Source organism: Diplotaxodon limnothrissa, linkage group LG7 (assembly GCF_057381915.1).
Source record: "Diplotaxodon limnothrissa isolate DT_005_m linkage group LG7, D_limnothrissa_male_GT1.1, whole genome shotgun sequence".
Lineage (NCBI taxonomy): Eukaryota > Metazoa > Chordata > Actinopteri > Cichliformes > Cichlidae > Diplotaxodon > Diplotaxodon limnothrissa.
In genome coordinates, this window is record NC_140602.1 from 23,180,287 (window position 1) to 23,198,407 (window position 18,121).

The following is an 18,121-nucleotide window of genomic DNA, read 5'->3' on the forward strand; positions in this document are numbered from 1 at the left end:
GTTGTAGGACATATTTGCAAAACCACACACACACACACACACACACACACACACACACACACACACACACACACACACACACACACACTAATATTTTTATTTTTTACCATTAATAAGTTAGGCACTCAGATGGAGCAGAGGTAACCTTTAGGTTACAGCCACCATGTCGCTGCCTCAAGCTAGCACACTGCCTGTGGAATACACTGGAGCTCATACTACTGTGTATATCTGTCATCATCAGCTGCAGCTCCACCCGCACCAGCCAGGCTTCTTTTTTTGGTTTGATGTCAACATGATCTGTGATGGCGGCATCAGCTCAGAGACCATCAAAGCAGAGTCAAAGCTCAACCTGAGAGTGATATTAGCAGCAGGGTGTGGTGCGTGCGTGTGTGTGTGTACAGAGGCTGGCGTCAGCGGGCCTGCTCACTAGGGGTTATCGTGGATTAAAGGGCTAAAGTGTCAGGACTTTACAGGTTCTAGGAGTACCTTATCAGCTCTTATTTTGGCAGCAGGAGAGACAAAATAACTTCCCATGGCTGCTGCTGTCGAGGTCTCAGTATCCGAAGTGTGTCTAAGTCTATTTGCACCACATCTATCTGTCTGTCTTCTTGTCACTGGGTGTAAGGTCTTGGAATGCACTGAAATTTCTATCTCGGAAGCTAGTAGAACATTCAAGCTGTTTGCAGATAGACTGAAGAACTGTCAGTTTCAGTTTTCCTAACTTTGTTTTGTATTATTCTGGGATGCATGGTTAATCCCAAGACTTGCACAGCTTGTTGCATGGAATAAAATAAATCTCCTAACTCCTGTTTGTCATGCACAAGCATCAGTTGTAAGACCAGTTTTGGTCCCAAAAAATATTTTCTCACGAATTTTTATATTTCTTAATATATGCACGGTAGTGTTGTTGTTTTCTTCTGCGTAAATGTTATGAAATTTTGAACGCTCTTGATTTGTTAAAATGTGGGGAACCAAACATTTAAATGTAATTATCAAGCAGATTCTGAAAAAACAAGCTTGTTTTTACTAAAATAGAGCATGTACGCCAGATGAAAAAATGTCCCTCTACAAATGGAGATAAAAAAGAACTCCTGCTGTCTCTTGGCATGTCTTTCTCATTGTCACACTTGCTTTTCTAAAACCTTTCTCCATGCCATGTAATTTCCCTCTGTCCCTCTCAGTGAATGTTTCCTGTTCTCGCTCTACTTAGACACATATTTTTGTGTCTTTGACTCATCCTCTGTGTATTGATCTTGGATTTGGTGATTAAAGTGAAGCTATGCCAGTAATGTGATGAGTGCTCACATGGTGCTTCGCTGAGGGCACAGCAACGTTTTGGTTGAGTGTTGCCATAGCAGCTTTGTGGAGCTGAAGCGGAAGGGAGCAGGGAGGCGGGCGGGCGGGGGCATTGTAGATGAAATGTGTTGTTGGGCAAATCTCAGACCTGCATCAGTATTCAAAACATAATTGGTACATTTAAGCTTGATTAATTAAGCTGATTGCTTTTGTGAAAACCTTATAGACGATTCAAGGTTTCCTAAAATGACACAATAAATTGACGTTCTTTCAGAAAAAAGATGCTCTTTTAATTCGTTTTTGAAATTGTGATGAGAATATTAATTTCATCTTTGAGCATAGTGAATGCTTTGTGTGACCACTTGGTGCTTCTAAGGCTCAAAATGTTCAAAACCTACTGGTTTAGAGATGCAGAGTTTCAAAATAGCCTTCATATTATCTGACATGCTGTCAGTTCCTCTGATTATTATATATCATAAGAATGAGCCCTGTTATTTTATGGATTTTTTGTAACAGTGCCTCTTCCTATACCTTGCTTTCGTCACCTTATTAGACATCTTCACACAAACCACAAATCGTCTTGCTGACTACAGTTAAGATCCAGCACATTTTTTTTCTTTTGGTTCCCAAGTGCCACTTTAGCTCACTTTCAACCATGTTAGCACCAGGAAGCTTCTCTCCGACAGATGACTGAGGTCAGCTGAAGCTATGGTGCAAGACAGCTTTCACGATACTGTGTTCAGAAGGTTTTTTTCCCCTTTTCTCTACATGGTAGGTTGCACTGGTGTTTAATTGCAGTTTGCTCCACACAGGAAAACGGTTCATTTCTTCCATCCCAGATTTTGTTTTTCTCTTTGCTGTCAGTCAGGGGCTTTGGATTTGTCATGCTCTCATAATTTCCAGAGTTTGGCAACTGTGGAAATGCACTAAGGTTCTCTTTAGCAGAACTTTTTAAGGACTTTTTAGGGTACATAATTATTAGTTGCCTGACAACACAGTGTTAGGGAGCCACTTATCGAGCTCAAGATAGTATCCTTCTATTCACAGTTATGATGTTTAACTAAATGAAGCATTTTGTGACTCCACCTCCATATTTTATCCCTATTTTAGGGTGAAAAATATATATTACCTAGTGTGAAGTGTTAGCTTTTCCATGAGTAAGTACAGCAAACTTTGAACCTCAAACAGATTTTCCATTTCAAGCCAGTATTTAATAATATGAGAAAAAAAGGAGTGTCTAGTGTAAGGCAATTTAGTGCCATGAACATCAAAAAAGAACATCACATCGGACAATTTGTTAAGACTGAAGTGCCAAGGAAACAAAATTCAAAGTAAAAAATGAATGTGCAGTGGAGACACGGGCTGTCCTTTCCAGCATCGTCAGAAGAAAGCTTTTTGTCCTTACTGTTTATCCAGATGTGGGTTTTTTTTATTTTTTTATTTTATAGGGATAGTTTGGTCTAACAATGTGGACATACAAAAAACAAACCAGAGAAAGACAGTGACTGAGTTTAATTGGGTAATTGATTGGGTATTTCTGACTGCCTTGGTCTTCAGGATGCAAACTGAAGCATGAATGTATGATTGTGTTTAAATGTCAGCCGTCTCTGTGTGGGATGCCATTGCTTTTCATTTTCCCCATATTTCATTTCCTGTTCTTTGCATCTTATGTGTGAATGTGGGAGTTTGCAGTATCTTGCAGTAAAAATGACTTTTTTCCTGTTTTCTCATGAGTGGTACAATTAAATTATAAAAAGTCATATGGTCAAATGTCAGTCTTCATGACAATTACCTTTCCTGTGTGATTAAATCTCCATTGTGACCTCTCTATCGGGCTCTCAACAAGTGGAGGGAAGGCGCTTCTCTCGGCAGACAAATGTTCTCCAACACATATTTTAGTTTCAATGTCAACTCATGGCCTGTATTGCACTCATGGCCTGTATTGCACAGTGAGATTAGTATGTGCTATTTCTAAGGTTGTGATTCATGTGCTGTCATGCTTTGACCATACAGTTTGCTCTTTAATACTAACTTTTAATAGGTACATCTGTTCAACTGCTCGTTAATGCGGATATCTATTTGGGCAATTACATGGCAGCAGCTCACTTCATTTTGGTATGTTGACAATGTAATGGCAACCTGCTGATGTTCAACCTAGCTTCAGAAGTGGGGGAACGAAGGTGCCCCTGATGCCAGAGGTGAGAGAACAATGGCCAGGCTGCTTCAATCTGCTAAGAAGACAACCAAGCTATGCAGAAGACGACAACCTGTCAGCTAAGAACATGAAACTGATGCTAAAGTTTCCATGGACGCACCAAAATTGGACAATTAAAGATTGGAGAATTGTTGTGTATCTGAGTCTCGATTTCTGTTGCGGCATTCACATGGTAAGGTGAGAAACTGGTGTAAACTACATGAAAGCATGGATCCATCCTACCTTTTATCAACTGTTCAGGCTGCTCCTTGTGATGTGATTGTTTCGGGGATATTTCCTTGGCACACTTTGGGGCCAGTTGTGTACCAGCTGAGTATTGGTGAACCATCACAGCCTACTTCAAAATTGTTGGTGACCATGTCCATCCCTTTAAGACCACATTATCTTCTGATGGCTGCTTCCATTATTATAATGGGCCATGTCACAAAGCTCAAATCATCTTAAACTGGTTGAGGAATAAGTTTATTATACTGGCCTGCACAGTCACCAGATCTTAAGCCAATAGAGCACATGTGGAATGTGGTGAAACTGGCAACAGGGTGATGCTATCATGTTAATATAGATCTCTGGGGATGCATTTCCAGCATCATGTTGACTCTATGCCATAAGGAATTAAGGGAGTTCTGAAGGCAACATGGGATCCCACCATCTACTAGCAAAGTTCAGAAAGTAACCAGTGAGTCTGCCTTTTCTTCTTTTTCTTCTGTAGAATAATTTGTTCACATCAGAGAGAAATCGTCCTTTCTCTGTTGAAGTCTCCTTTAAGTCGTCGTTAGTGATAGCTAGTCCCTTATTTCCATGTTTGTTTTTTATTATTTTAATTACGAGCTGTGATTATGAGGTTTATCCTTTGTTTCTAAACCTTCAGCTTTTGAAGTCACTTCAAAGAATCGTCTTGTGTAGATGAGTTGATTTCTCTGAAGGTATCACCCCATTAGGTTGCATCCCTTCACCACATCATTTTGGTTGTCAAACTTATTTGTCAGAAATTCTCTTGAGATTTAGTCTTCCGTTACAATCAATTTGTAGAATTACAGGACATGGGATTTGTCAAATTTGAAACCGAATGTGCTGTTTCCTTTGTCTCCAGTATGGTTCCAGTTTGAGAATATGGTATGCAAGCAAAAGAGAACCCATTTGCACTTTTTATTATGACCCCTTCAAACCCCTTGTGATGAGCAAACTAACTTCAAGTGTGAAATCACTGCCGTGCCTTTTACATTTTAAAAAGGCAACAAGTAATTTGAGATCAGGTAACAGGAATATGAAGCAAAAGCAATGCTGTATATTTGATTTGCAGTTTTTCTTCCTGCACTCATCAGTCATGAATCAGAGCTTGAATACTTCAGTGATGCTTTCTTCACAAATCACATTTTCTCCATGTTGTGCAGTCTAAACAACTTGATCCTCTAGTTGTACTCTTGACCTGATGCACTTACCTTCTAAAACTGATGCTTGGTCTCGGGTCATTGCCCGAGATTCGGCACTTATCGCTAGAGATGATCCTCAACATTAAAGTTAAGTAAATTTGATGCCGAGGTTGACTGTTATTCTCTGCAGCAGTTGGAGGTCCATGGAGACAGGTCATAGTCATCATCTTACATCTTTGCAGACACACTAAGCAGATTTTGATGTATCAGAAGACTGTTTTAGCACTAGTCTGTGAAAGCAGGTAACAGTAGTAAGCTAAGGCACTTATTGTTTCTCATAGCCACCTCTAATAGCCACATTACAGTAAAATTGTAATGATTATAGTATGCAACTTTCATTACAGAGAAATATATAGTGTTGAAGTGCTTTAGCTTAACTTCATAAAAATGCAGTAAAAATAGTCGCCTAAAACTAAGATTTGGGTATTTGATTTACCACGTTATCACGATACCAAACCTTCTGATCCTCCAGTAAATAAAATTATGAATGAATCTAAGTGATTGTTGATATGCTAATAACATCATTGTTGTGATGTGATTTTATGTCCTTGATAATCATGCAGTGAACATATACTTTTGTGACAACTGAAGACTTAATTCAATAATCAAGTGGGGATGTTTAGTAATCTAACATAACCTTGAAGTCTTTACCCTGTGGTACAAGTGTTGTGCCAGAAAGAACACAAAGAAACATGTATTATTCTACATGAACAGAAATGTCCAGTGACAGATATTAATCTCGTGTCATAGAATAAAGTCACATTTAATAAGTCAGATACCAAAGGAAAATATTCATTTTCTTTCAATTCAGTTTCATTCATATAGTGCCAAATCACACCAACAGGTGCCTCAAGGCGCTTCATATTGTAAGGTAGAGACTCAACAATAATAAAGAGAGAACTCAAACAATCAAGCCACCACGTATGAGCAAGGATTTGGCAATAGTGGGAAAGAAAAACTCCCTTTTAACAGGAAGAAACCTGCAGGGGAACCAGGCTCAGGGAGGAGCAGCCATATGATGCGACAGGCTGGGGTGATGGAAGGAAAACAGGACAAAAGACACACTGTGGAAGAGCAACTGAGATTAATATCTAATAATTAAACACAGAGTGATGTGTAAGCACATAGTAAGTGAAAAGGGTGAGTGAACACAAAACACTCATGGGAAGCAGCCTAAAAATATAAAATCATTACCAAAAATTAATAGTTCATGGTAAAACTGCTCCATGAACTACATTGATACTATACAATATCAGTATTGTACTGCACAGCACACTACGGCAGTGTGCCTTTTCATCTTGTTTACTCAAACTTTTTCCTCTTCTCTCTTTTTTTCTTAATCATTTCAGCTAGATTATTTTGGTTGCCTGAACCAATCAGTTAAACAGAAATGATCATACAATAGAATACAGTAAAATAGAATAGAATGTATTGCACTGCACCTCTACGAGCTGTGTTACATGTATAATAGGACGGAAAAGCCAGAGAGATTGTACTTCTGAGTTTCAGGTGCTCATTTCTGATCTTTGTGGGGTTTTTTTTCTATCTTCAGAGTAGTTAGCTATCGTGTTACTGTCTGTTGAGATGCCATGCTCCACGTTACTTCCTTCTTGAACCGTTGCGTTTGACAGATAATTAATAAGTCATAATAACAGCTTGAATAAAAGCTACATGGTATTCAGTAGGCTGGAAAACCTATATCTTTCTTTATGACATCATTGTGGAAGCTGGTAATAATAATCTTAAATTACATGGTAGTCAATGTAAAAGATCTTTGTGGTTTTTTTTTTTCTATCTTCAGAGTAGTACAGGTCACAGATGCTAAAATCTGTTCTTTATGACACAGAAAGGAAGTAAATTTGTGCTCTAATTAGTCTGGTCTTTTATTTCATCTTACCATCTGGCTTTGCGTGTTTTCCAATCCTCTGCTGAGCTTCCTTCTGTTTCAGAAAAACAGAATTAAATCTGACAAAATTTGACAATATCACTCTGAAGTATTATGTGTGATTTCAAAATACACACAGACACACACACACGTTGTGAGCCTGCAAGTATAAATAAACAAGAAAACTCTTGTTTAGATGCAAATATGATGGTTTAATTTTACTGCACAAAAACGAGTTCGTGCTTTTATCACGGGAGCTTTTCAATTCTGCCCTGTATTAGCTTTTAATTAAAGAACAGTGACTTCCCCAGATGTTTTATAACTTCAGTTGCTTACAATTACTCCACTGAATACTTTTTGTTTCTCACTTGACTTCAGATGAAAATGCAACTCATTTTTATTTTAGGGTTCCTGACCTTTAAAAAGTTTCCATGAAATTCTCTTGACAGGGGAATAAAAACAGATTCTGCGAACCCACTGACACAACATTCAAAGCCATTATGCATATGTGGGAAAGAAATTTAGTGATGTTCAGAAACTGTTGGCTGTGTTGGTGCGTTACAGCTCAGCCTGTAACGTGGAGAGCAGAGCTGGGAGCAAGATCAGTGTTTTTATTGGGGGGGAAAAAAGAAAAGTGAAATACAGAGAAGATGAGCACAACAGATAAAATATACTTTAGATAAACAACAAAAATAACGTAGTATCAAAACCAATATTTGTTTCATTCTGGAAATATTTTCAAATCAGACATAATCAAAGCATTTTTCCTTTAATAAGTCTTTTACCAAGAGGGACGCATCCAAGACACGAAAATGTGCTCAGAGGAATAAAACTATGGATTTATTTGAGAAAGATGGAGTCGGAAAGAAATGTAACACTTAGTAATTTTCTTGGATGAAAGAATGTATTATATTACCATTGTTCTCTCTTTTGAAACTAATCAGACAGATACAGACACTTACTGTGCCTGGTGTTATTCCACTGAATATAAAAAATACAGCACAGAAAGTCTCATCTGTCTCGCCACAAAAAGACAGCAGCAATAGCGATTGTGCCATCATGCAAATAGATATTCGGTGAAGACCACATGCAGGGAGGCTCATTTTGTTTCCTCAGTTGTTTGTGTGTACTTTGGTTTTAAAAGTATACACACACAAATGTTGGTAGCCTACAAGGTTACATGTGGAATATGTAAAATCGTAGACAAACAGCTGCGACCGAGGACAGCAGAAGGTCTGTAGGCAGGAAAAAGTGTCTGTAGCCGATCATTTAGAGGATAAATCTTTAAGAGGACTGCAGTGACTCTTGAGTGACTGTAAAAGTGATTTTAGGATGTGTATTGAGCGCCATTTGGCTTCCCCAAAAATGTGAGGGAAGAGAGGGAATCTTTCTACAGGCAGGCACATAATTAGCACTGTGGGACAATCACTGGTCTTCATAAATCACTTTAAAATCAGGAACATCTAAATATCAGAAGCAGTCACAACTCCAATTTGCTGGACATTTAGCCTGATAACATATTTGAGGCTCATATAAACAAATGTGGACGATAGGCACTCACAACATTTGTAATTCATCAGTGCCTCAGGCTTCTAACAGGAACACAGTGAAGGTGATATGTCTAAAACTGCCAAAACGTTCTTAGATTCAGTCATTTTAATGCGTCCAAGGTTGCTTTAAAAATAGTTCAAGTACAAGTGTAAAGTACAAGTGAAATGAGATGGCCAAAAAACACACAAACAAACAAACAAATAAATAAATAAAATGTATACATCAGGCTGCTTATCTAAAAAACAAATAAGAACAAGACTCCAGTAATTCCTGCTCTGGCTCTTCCTGAAGGTTCAGAAAAAAGTAGCACGAAAAAAGACTGCAGACAAAGAGACGTTTTAAAATGCTATTATTGCAGGTTATTACATCTGTTTGCGATGGAGTCGGGTGGATATCACTGTGAGCTGTGTGAATAAATCAATCTACAACTCTTACAAGCAGAAGCTTGTGAAATAAGGTTTGAAAACCTGAACTCATAGCGGTTTCTGAACCATTTTTGCAGAGTTTTTCAAAGTCTGTAGATTGCCATGTTTTGTTTTGTTTTCCTGTTCTTCAAGGTAGAGTGTGCTTCCTGAAACCAAAGTGCTGTAATGTGAAAAAGACTTTACCAAACCCTGAGTACTTTGTTGTGTGTACTTTGAGTCTCATTCACAGCTGCCAAAGGATTATCCAGTTCTTGGCTGTCCGTTAGCTATCGTGTTACTGTCTGTTGAGATGCCATGCTCCACGTTACTTCCTTCTTGAACCGTTGCGTTTGACAGATAATTAATAAGTCATAATAACAGCTTGAATAAAAGCTACATGGTATTCAGTAGGCTGGAAAACCTATATCTTTCTTTATGACATCATTATGGAAGCTGGTAATAATCTTAAATTACATGGTAGTCAATGTAAAAGAAACATGCTTTTTAAATGTGTGTTTATGAAAAAAAGAACTGAAAAAAAATATAAAATACTCAAGATGTATTAATAATTCAAATTCCAGCAGAAATAGATCTTGAAATGGTGACAGCATGTCAGAGAGGCTGTTCAGGTGGACATTTAACAGTGGTTAGAGCGAATTTTCTTTCACTAACTTCCCTCGCATATTTTATAAATAGAAAAAGCTTAATGTCATTAAATTAATATTGTGTCATCCACAAATATCTGAAAATGTCAAAACAGTTTCAAAAACATAAAAGATTCTGAACTGAAAAATTGTTCTTGGATATAAAACATCAGAACAATGAAAAAAAGTTTGCTATTTTTGTTTGATGGTGACGTAATAGTCCTCAGTCTCAAATTTGGGACTGCTGTGTCTGACATCCTTTTGGAATAAGGCGTAATGGTGCTAATTTACATTCAGTAAACAGTTACACAACCCAGTGCTTTGTGCACACTCTTCTGTTCTGTCTGCATTGCGAGTTTGGTAACCGCTTTCTCTTCTGAAAAGGTCATGTAAGGAAATAGGTCTTGGCTGACCTGAAGGTACAAAAGGAAAATGGATCTTGTGTGAACACGCACACACTGTGGAAGGAGTTTTATTCATTTCCCTCCAAGGTGTGTACGGTGAGAATAATGAAAAATTTAGGACAGTCTGTCTTCAGGTCATTGAGCTGCCTTCGTCAGATGTTTGGTGTTTTCTTTACACACATGCATGCTCTCAATCTGTCACTGGCCTGTATGACAACCTGAAACAGTCCCCAAGCACACTTTTCCAGTTCACAGAATCCACCCTTGCCTCCTTATCGCGTTATGTGTTTTACATATTTGCATACTTGAGTCTTTCCGAAGCAGCTCTGATAGACTCCAAATCACACACTGGGAAAATCGGAACGTCAAGAATAGCAGGATGCCTTAAGGCGTAAGACATCAGATTTAATTATTTTCCTCAACAAAAACCCTGCAGGTGCTCTTGAAACACAAAGTGAACCTAATTTAGAGTCCCATATAAACACATTAATAACAATTATGCTCCATATTTTTTATCCAGATCTTCTCTCTGCTCTTTGCAAATAGAATGTTTGAACCACAAGTGTGGGGTGCTTCCACTAATGATATCCCTCAAAATCTAAGAGTCGAAAAAACAACTGGAAAACAGGCACTTTGGGCAGTCTCAATCCTGAGTTTAGGTGAACGAAACTCCAGCAGCACTTTTAGTATACATACAATGTTTATTTGCTCCCTAACAGTCTGCCTTATATGCCAGCCCATAATAGAAAAATGTGAGACAATGTACAGATGTCAGTGCTGCAGTAACAACTTGGGAAATGTGTAACGGCTAAATCAGAGGTGTGGTTACACTTCACTACTTCTTCGAGTCCTCCCGGTTATGTATAGTGACGTTTTCTGTATGTGTGTGCGTGCAGGCCGCAGGGTACTCGAATGATGTCAAAACCTGCGGGTGAGCAGCTCTCCAGTACCACCGTCAGCGAAGCCTCTACTGCCATCACCTCTTCCACTGTGGACACGTCAGCCTCCAAGGTTAGTCTGTGGTTTCAGTCTTTACCTGTATATATGTGTGTTTGTGTGTTAGTTCCACATTTGTCGCTTTCAAACAATGTCCTTTCTTGATTCGTTGTGGACTGGTTTTATGCTATAAAAGGGTGACCATCCAGGCTTTTTGGTCTTTGAGTTTTGTCTCCTACATTTTTGTGCGGTAGTTAGAATATTTTCAAGCAGCAACAGAGAGGATTGCCTTGTGAAATTTTTAGCAATTATGAGGCTTCATGTCTTTGTCCTGTTTTGTGAGAGTTAAAGCATATGAATCAAGTAGTAGTAGGGGTTGCATTGGCAGTACTGGAGTCTTCAGTTAGTTAAGGTTGCCGGTTCGAGCCCCGGCTTGGACAGTCTCGGTCGTTGTGTCCTTGGGCAAGACGCTTCACCCGTTGCCTACTGGTGGTGGTCAGAGGGCCCGGTGGCGCCAGTGTCCGGCAGCCTCGCCTCTGTCAGTGCGCCCCAGGGTGGCTGTGGCTACAATGTAGCTTGCCATCACCAGTGTGTGAATGTGTGTGTGACTGAATGTGTAAAGCGCTTTGGGGTCCTTAGGGACGAGTAAAGCGCTTTACAAATACAGGCCATTTACCATTTTAACATCCACAATCAGTTTTGTGTTAAATGCACTGCACTGAAAAGCCAAGTAGTACGTGAGCCATCAATAAAGGTCTGTTAGCTCTGTAATAAACCTACGATGTTCTCTGCAGCTTGTTAATGAAGAAAATCACTCCATTAATTCACCAGTGCAAAGGCTTAAAATGATCATTAAACAAGAAAAGAAAACGATGCTAATATCTGAATATACCAACAAACACAGGTACAACCACTGAACACAGTGAGGCATGACAAACAGACAGAGATGTCTTTTTAGTCTGTGGTACAGGAGAAATCCATTCTTTAGAATCAGTCAAGAGATGAGCGCTGGTTATCCATGGCTAGCCCCGAGAATGATCACAGCAGCCTGGGCTAGTGGGGGGAAAACATTATTTGTGGCCAGTGACTGACCTGATTAGCAGCAATTTTCAGCTGATTCACAGCAAAACGGAATGATGGATGAGGATGAGAAAATGGAAATTAAAAGCTTTTTGCAGCTGATCTAACTCTATTATGGCCATGCAGGGATTTAGACCTGAGGTGTAGTTTGAAATGGAGGTAGAGGTTGTAGGTTTGCACCATGATTAAGTGCAAAGTTGTCTGCTGGTTAGCAAGATTAGGTATGTTTCTATGTAACATAGAAGTTGAATGCTAGAATTACACTTAATAAAACTGGATGCAAGGTGCAAAGATGCAAATGTGTTTTGTTCTTCTGTAAATGTGCATATTTAAACATTGAAGTCTATGGAGATGTAATATCAGCCTTCACAACCTTATTTTTATGCTAAAAATTGACTGTGTAGATTCAGACATTTGATTTAGTGAACTCAGTATTACAGCAGGCTTCATTGTGATTAGGATTACTCCTTTTGTAAGTTATTTATGGTATATAGTTGATTCCACATTCCTTCCAGTATATTGTATTACCACTATACTACATCAATGAAAAATAGATTTGGTCTGTTTTCATATCCCCCCTCTTCCCCCTTTTTCTTCTATTGGAGCTTATTTGTTTTTTTTGTTTTGTTTTTTTTTTGTTTTTTTTTTGGCAACATTTAAACTCCAGGTCTTCAGGTTTAAATTCTAGAATGCACACTAGTATTATTGCACAGTGATCGTATCTATGAAACAAAACTGAATTATGTTTGTAGTGGAGAAAGCACTTTTCTTTTGACTGTTTAACCTTGTTTTTGGTCGTCCTTGGCTCGGGCAATTTGCTTGCAAAATTACAAAATACTTGAAGCAAATCAGCACAGACAGTGCTAATGAATTCCAATTTGATCTTCCAAATGCAGATCTCATGCAGGATACATCCCTTGTCATCTGGTTTAGTACACCATAAAGATGTCCATGCCACTTTTTTCAGTATAAATCTTACACTTGGTTTATACTCACACATGTATGCAGCTCCACGGTGGCGTGAAATCTCATCCTGCCCTATCAACAGGTGCCTCGGGACCAAGATTGAACATGTGTCATCGTGTACGGTACAGAGATGACAGGATATCCATCACAAAGCCCCATCACCATTCCCACACCCAGTGTTTTTCTGGTCTGCAGCTCTCCCAGGTGCTCTGGCTCATCACCCCTGCCACTAAGCAGCCGGGAAATGGCACAGGAGCCTTATTCTTAAAAGAAAAACTCTTAACAAAAGAATCTTTTTCTCAGAGGAAGAATGAGTCATTCCTACCCCCCTTGCTTTGCGCACAATCTTAAAATGAATCCGTATTTTGAGTAAGTCACATCTCTTCCGCCTCTGACAAAACATCAGAGAAGCAGTGAGACGTCCCACTTTCCCCATGAGCTGTCTCGCCGTTCTCCTGTAAGCACTTGTGTTTACTGGCTGCATATTTAGTGATATTGTGTTCACAACTAACTTCTTTGGGATTTATCAAAGTCCGTGTCATTTAGACATTTCTGTTGGCTCCCAGTATCCTCTTATGAATTGTTTTGCCTTTATATGCCTCATTAATTCGCTGCCTCACTTTTGAAAGTAACTCTGCTCTTCAGGTATGGAACGCCAGGACTGCCATAATGAATTAATTAAATACACCATTAAATAATTAATTAAATGTGGCAATAATTAATTAAAATTGGAATTAATTAATTAAATAAATAGTTATGACACATGTAATTAATTAATTATTGACACATTTAATTAATTATTTATGTATTTCACATTTTAATTAATTATTGACACATGTAATTAATTAATTATTGACACATTTAATTAATTATTTATGTATTTCACATTTTAATTAATTATTGACACATTTAATTAATTATTGACACATTTAATTAATTATTTAATGATATATTTATTTATTTCATTTTGGCAGTCCTGACGCCTGGCTCTCGTCATGAAATAATTTTATCTGTCAGCCTCACCCATCAAACCCAGGGGGCGGGGTTAACGCTGCCCATGCAGCTTCTCTAACATTTGATTGGTTGCCGTGCAAAGTAAGTCAAAACAGGTCGATCCTAGAAAATCGATTGCTTGTGTAGACTTGGGGCAGCCAGTTATCCCAGAATGCAGATCAAATCACAAGCAGCAATGGTGGTGGTGTAGTTTTAAAATACCCCGTTTTTCTGTCACCAGCTACACTTTTAACAGTGTTTTAGCCGCGAATGTCGCGACGTATGTCTGGTCAGGTTGTCAACATAGAACATGTTTGCAAAAGTGCTCAGATGTTTTCAGAGATTTCACTAGCTCTGCTAACAGTTAGCATGCAGAGTGCACCGAGGGGGTTACGTTAACCGGTTTGTTTACATATTCCACTCTCCGTGTTCCACATGTTGCATTCGCAGATTCTCATTTTCACCGAACGATCGTCTCTTTCCGCCTGGTCTTGTGTCTCTGTGCTTCTGTAACATAAAGAACGAGCTGACATTTTTCTCACGAAACCAGCGATCAGCTCAACAGACCCTCAGTTTACCTGCATGCATCCTCCTCCTCATCTGTCAGCTGTTTAACACCTGCTGCTAATTCAAGAAACACGCCTAGTTACCTGGTGATAGTCACAGTTTAACTGGGCAGCCGGTGCTCGATATAACGCAATGTCAGCGCATTTTTCTGCACAAGATAAGTAAATATAGTGTTTTCCCCGAGCGCAGAGCTGCTGGAGCTCGTTTCCTTACAGAGCACTTTATAGGCGAACAGCTTTATCAGCGGCTGATGTCCAATCACCGGCACACAGCTTTGAAACCTCAGCTGAGTTTTAGCTCTCAGTGGTTAAACGCTGGACTTCATTCACTCAGGTTCTGTCTGTCGGGTCACGTTTACTTCGCTGTTTTATTTACAACTGAGCAAATCGGTTTGGCTGAGGTTAAAGTTACGTTTCATAACTGCATAGTTTCACAGACGTTTAATGGTTCACTGGCACATGTGTTAGACTGAACTATCATCTAAATATCATCTGTTTTTTAATAGTTATTCAACTGTATTCTAAGCACCAGCTGTCTGTTAGAATGTGATTTTTTTTCTCTCTCTGTTGGCAGAGGTATAAAAATGCGCAGGAAAATCTGACATGCATGGCGAACTTCACCGACGATATTTAGGGAGGAATAAACACACATCAAACATAAATGAACCATTTGTCTGTCTCCATAATTGAGAGAATTTTCTCTTCTTATGTCAACACTCTCTCTCTTTTTTTTTGCTTTTTTTTTGCTTTTTCGGTCATGTTATGTTTACCTGTCAAAGGCTTGTTACAAACTATGAAACACATTGTGCAGACTTCTGGATGTTAGAAGAAAACTAATACTGCTCATGAATGAGACTAAAGGCAGGAAGGTGTCCTTTAAAACTAAACATGTTAATAGGACCTCCCTGTTTATATCATAGTTTATGATATAGCACGTGTATTTCAGTAATAGCCTGCTGAGGCCACTATACGTGCTGGCCTCATATCAAATGTGAAGGCAGACTGAGTCTATGTTTGACGTTTTTTATATCTAATCTTCCTTTTCAAACATTTAAACAGCAGCGAGTCTGCAGCTGAGGGAATACAAATTCAAATTGTCGGAACAGGTTTGCTCGTTTCTTGGATTCATTTGGTGATTTATTAAATGTATAACTGTTATTCTAATCTGCTGCTGAGTCTCTTACACTTTTCTTTATGCTGTATATTTTCACGTCTCTGGAATAGTTGGCAGTTAGATAGTCAGCTGGGAAACTTTGTGTTAACTCATGGAGCTGAGGATATCGTGGATATGCTGACCTCGCTGCGTGGTGTACAGAGCGAGGTCAGCATGATTAATATTCACAATAAAAATATTAGCCGAACATCATGAAGTCTGTATGTGTTTCATAGTGTCGAACAACCTTTGTACAGTTAAAGCCAGCAGTTACTACATGACGGAAACACCAACGTTATCTCTTTTATGTGTTTATACACAGGTCACGCTGATTACTGAACAAAAACCCAAAGATCAGATGTTAAACAGATTTATTTGCTCTCTCTCCTCCTTAAACATGTTTTTAATGTTAGTTATAATTCAGAATTGGCGACTGAAACACGTAGGACACATAAGAACATCAGGAAATAAAACATCGATAAATATAACCTCAGTAAAAGAAGTCAGCGGGGGTTACTACAGCTGTGTACCGGGGCCTGCGCTTTGTCGGTGGGATTGCTTGCGAGGCGAGCGGGTCTATCCCACGCTTTGCCGTGAGACTGGGCAGACATCTCCGAAATCATCGAAACACTTTTGCAAAGAGGCTGTATCTTGACAAACCGACCAGACACATGAAGATTAAACCACTACATTCTCGGCTAAAAAAATATTAAAACGGTATTTGGTAACACACAAACAGGGTTTTTCAAAGCTCAGTTCTGTTAGCTTCCACATGCCGGTTGTTGTGTGCTAGAAACAATGGCCACCAGGCCAAAGCAATGGTTTTGACTCGATCAGCGTTAACCCCGCCCCCTGAGTTTGATGGGTGAGGCTGACAGATAAAATTATTTCATGATGAGAGCCAGGCGTCAGGACTGCCAAAATGAAATAAATAAATATATCATTAAATAATTAATTAAATGTGTCAATAATTAATGAAATGTGTCAATAATTAATTAAAATGTGAAATACATAAATAATTAATTAAATGTGTCAATAATTAATTAATTAAATGTGTCAATAATTAATTAATTACATGTGTCATAACTATTTATTTAATTAATTAATTCCAATTTTAATTAATTATTGCCACATTTAATTAATTATTTAATGGTGTATTTAATTAATTCATTATGGCAGTCCTGGCGTTCCATATTCAGGTGCTTCTTTGAGCATTAAAACCAACACATAATAGAACAGAGAACGCTGCAGAGTAAAGAGCTGTTCTGTTACGGACTAAACACATATTTGAGTTCCTGCATTAAGGGGGAAACAACAAGAAAAAAGGAAAAAGTCAAAGTAATTGGTGGCATGACTGTAGTGTTAGCAACACTGATTGTCCTGATTGTAAAATAGATGTAAATTACTTTAGGTAATCTTTAGGTCTTTAGGTTTGACAGGAGAGTTTGGCAGTCACAGATCTGCTTCGACCAAAATGGCTGACTAATGTAGGATAGTTTAGAGGGCTATCACCTGGGAGACATTGTTCAAATTCCATGTGAAGCTAAAAGTCAAGATGATTTATTTTTAGATGAATAGGCGTATGACAGCACTCATTGTGTGGAAGGGTCTTAGAACAGAGAGCTGCATATTCCAGATTGAAGCTTAGTGCAATTTTAAGAGTATATTTTTAATTTGGGTATAAAGAAAATTCTTGAAATTAGAAAAAATCATTTTATATCTTACTGTGATGGAAGTGCAGCTAACAGACCTGATGATTACATTGAGATGCAGGAAACGCATTATGTCCTCTGAAGCTGAACTATATAGCGTTTGTCAAGCTAATATGTGACTCAAAGGTAAAATTTGTATTTTCATTATGTTTTAATTGCTGCCTAATTTATAAACACAGAGAGATTGGCAACAGATTGCAGGCAGTTTAAGTCAGTCTGTGCCGATGGCTCACAACTTCTCTGCAACGTGTCTCTTTTCAGTAGGGAACTCAACTCAGCTGCTGAAGTGTGTGTGTGTGTGTGTGTGTGCGTGCGTGCGTGCGTGCGTGCGTGCGTGCGTGCGTGCGTGCGTGCGTGCGTGTGTGTCAAAGGTGTCTCAGTAGCAAGAATCAAAACAAAATTGGACTTCATTTTGGTTCTTGCTTAAGTAATTTATGCAGCTACACTGCAGCCATGGTTAGAAGTATGAGCAGTCATTTTGGAGGCTCTTGAAATGATTGTGCACTATGAGTGTGAAGATGGTGCCTCATCCTCCTCAGAGGACTTGGAGGCTGACATGGAGAAGGCCTCAGACCAGCTCTGACTCATCTGAAGGTGAGAGTGGAGAGGAGATGGTTGAAGCAGTGACAGGATGAACTTCTCCATCTCCATATTTTGGTCTCCCACAAACGGAGCCACCAGCTATGCACTGCTGCTGATGGATGAAATCCTCCAGCAAATTGTGGCCATGACAGACATGCATGGGAAACACTCGGTGGCTTATGTGGACACAGAGGAACTGCAGGCTTATATAGAGCTGCTTATTTTGGACAGTGTTTACAGGTCATAAAATTAATTAATTTTTTAAAGGTCATCTAAGGGTTAAGTTAGCCCGGCTTGACTCTTG

The 18,121-nt window shown here is 38.9% G+C and overlaps 2 protein-coding genes across 2 annotated transcripts in view; both read left to right on the top strand.

The window, feature by feature from the left end:
* The window catches only part of LOC146628286 (uncharacterized), a 124,616-nt gene that overhangs the window by 104,938 nt on the left and 1,557 nt on the right, over positions 1 to 18,121 (top strand). The window lies entirely within an intron of this gene.
* The window catches only part of LOC146628287 (pleckstrin homology domain-containing family A member 7-like), a 144,997-nt gene that overhangs the window by 78,274 nt on the left and 48,602 nt on the right, over positions 1 to 18,121 (top strand). The window contains exon 5 of the mRNA XM_085359451.1: positions 10,726 to 10,840. Coding sequence (XP_085215577.1) covers positions 10,726 to 10,840 — 115 coding nt within the window. The remainder of the gene's footprint in view (positions 1 to 10,725; positions 10,841 to 18,121) is intronic.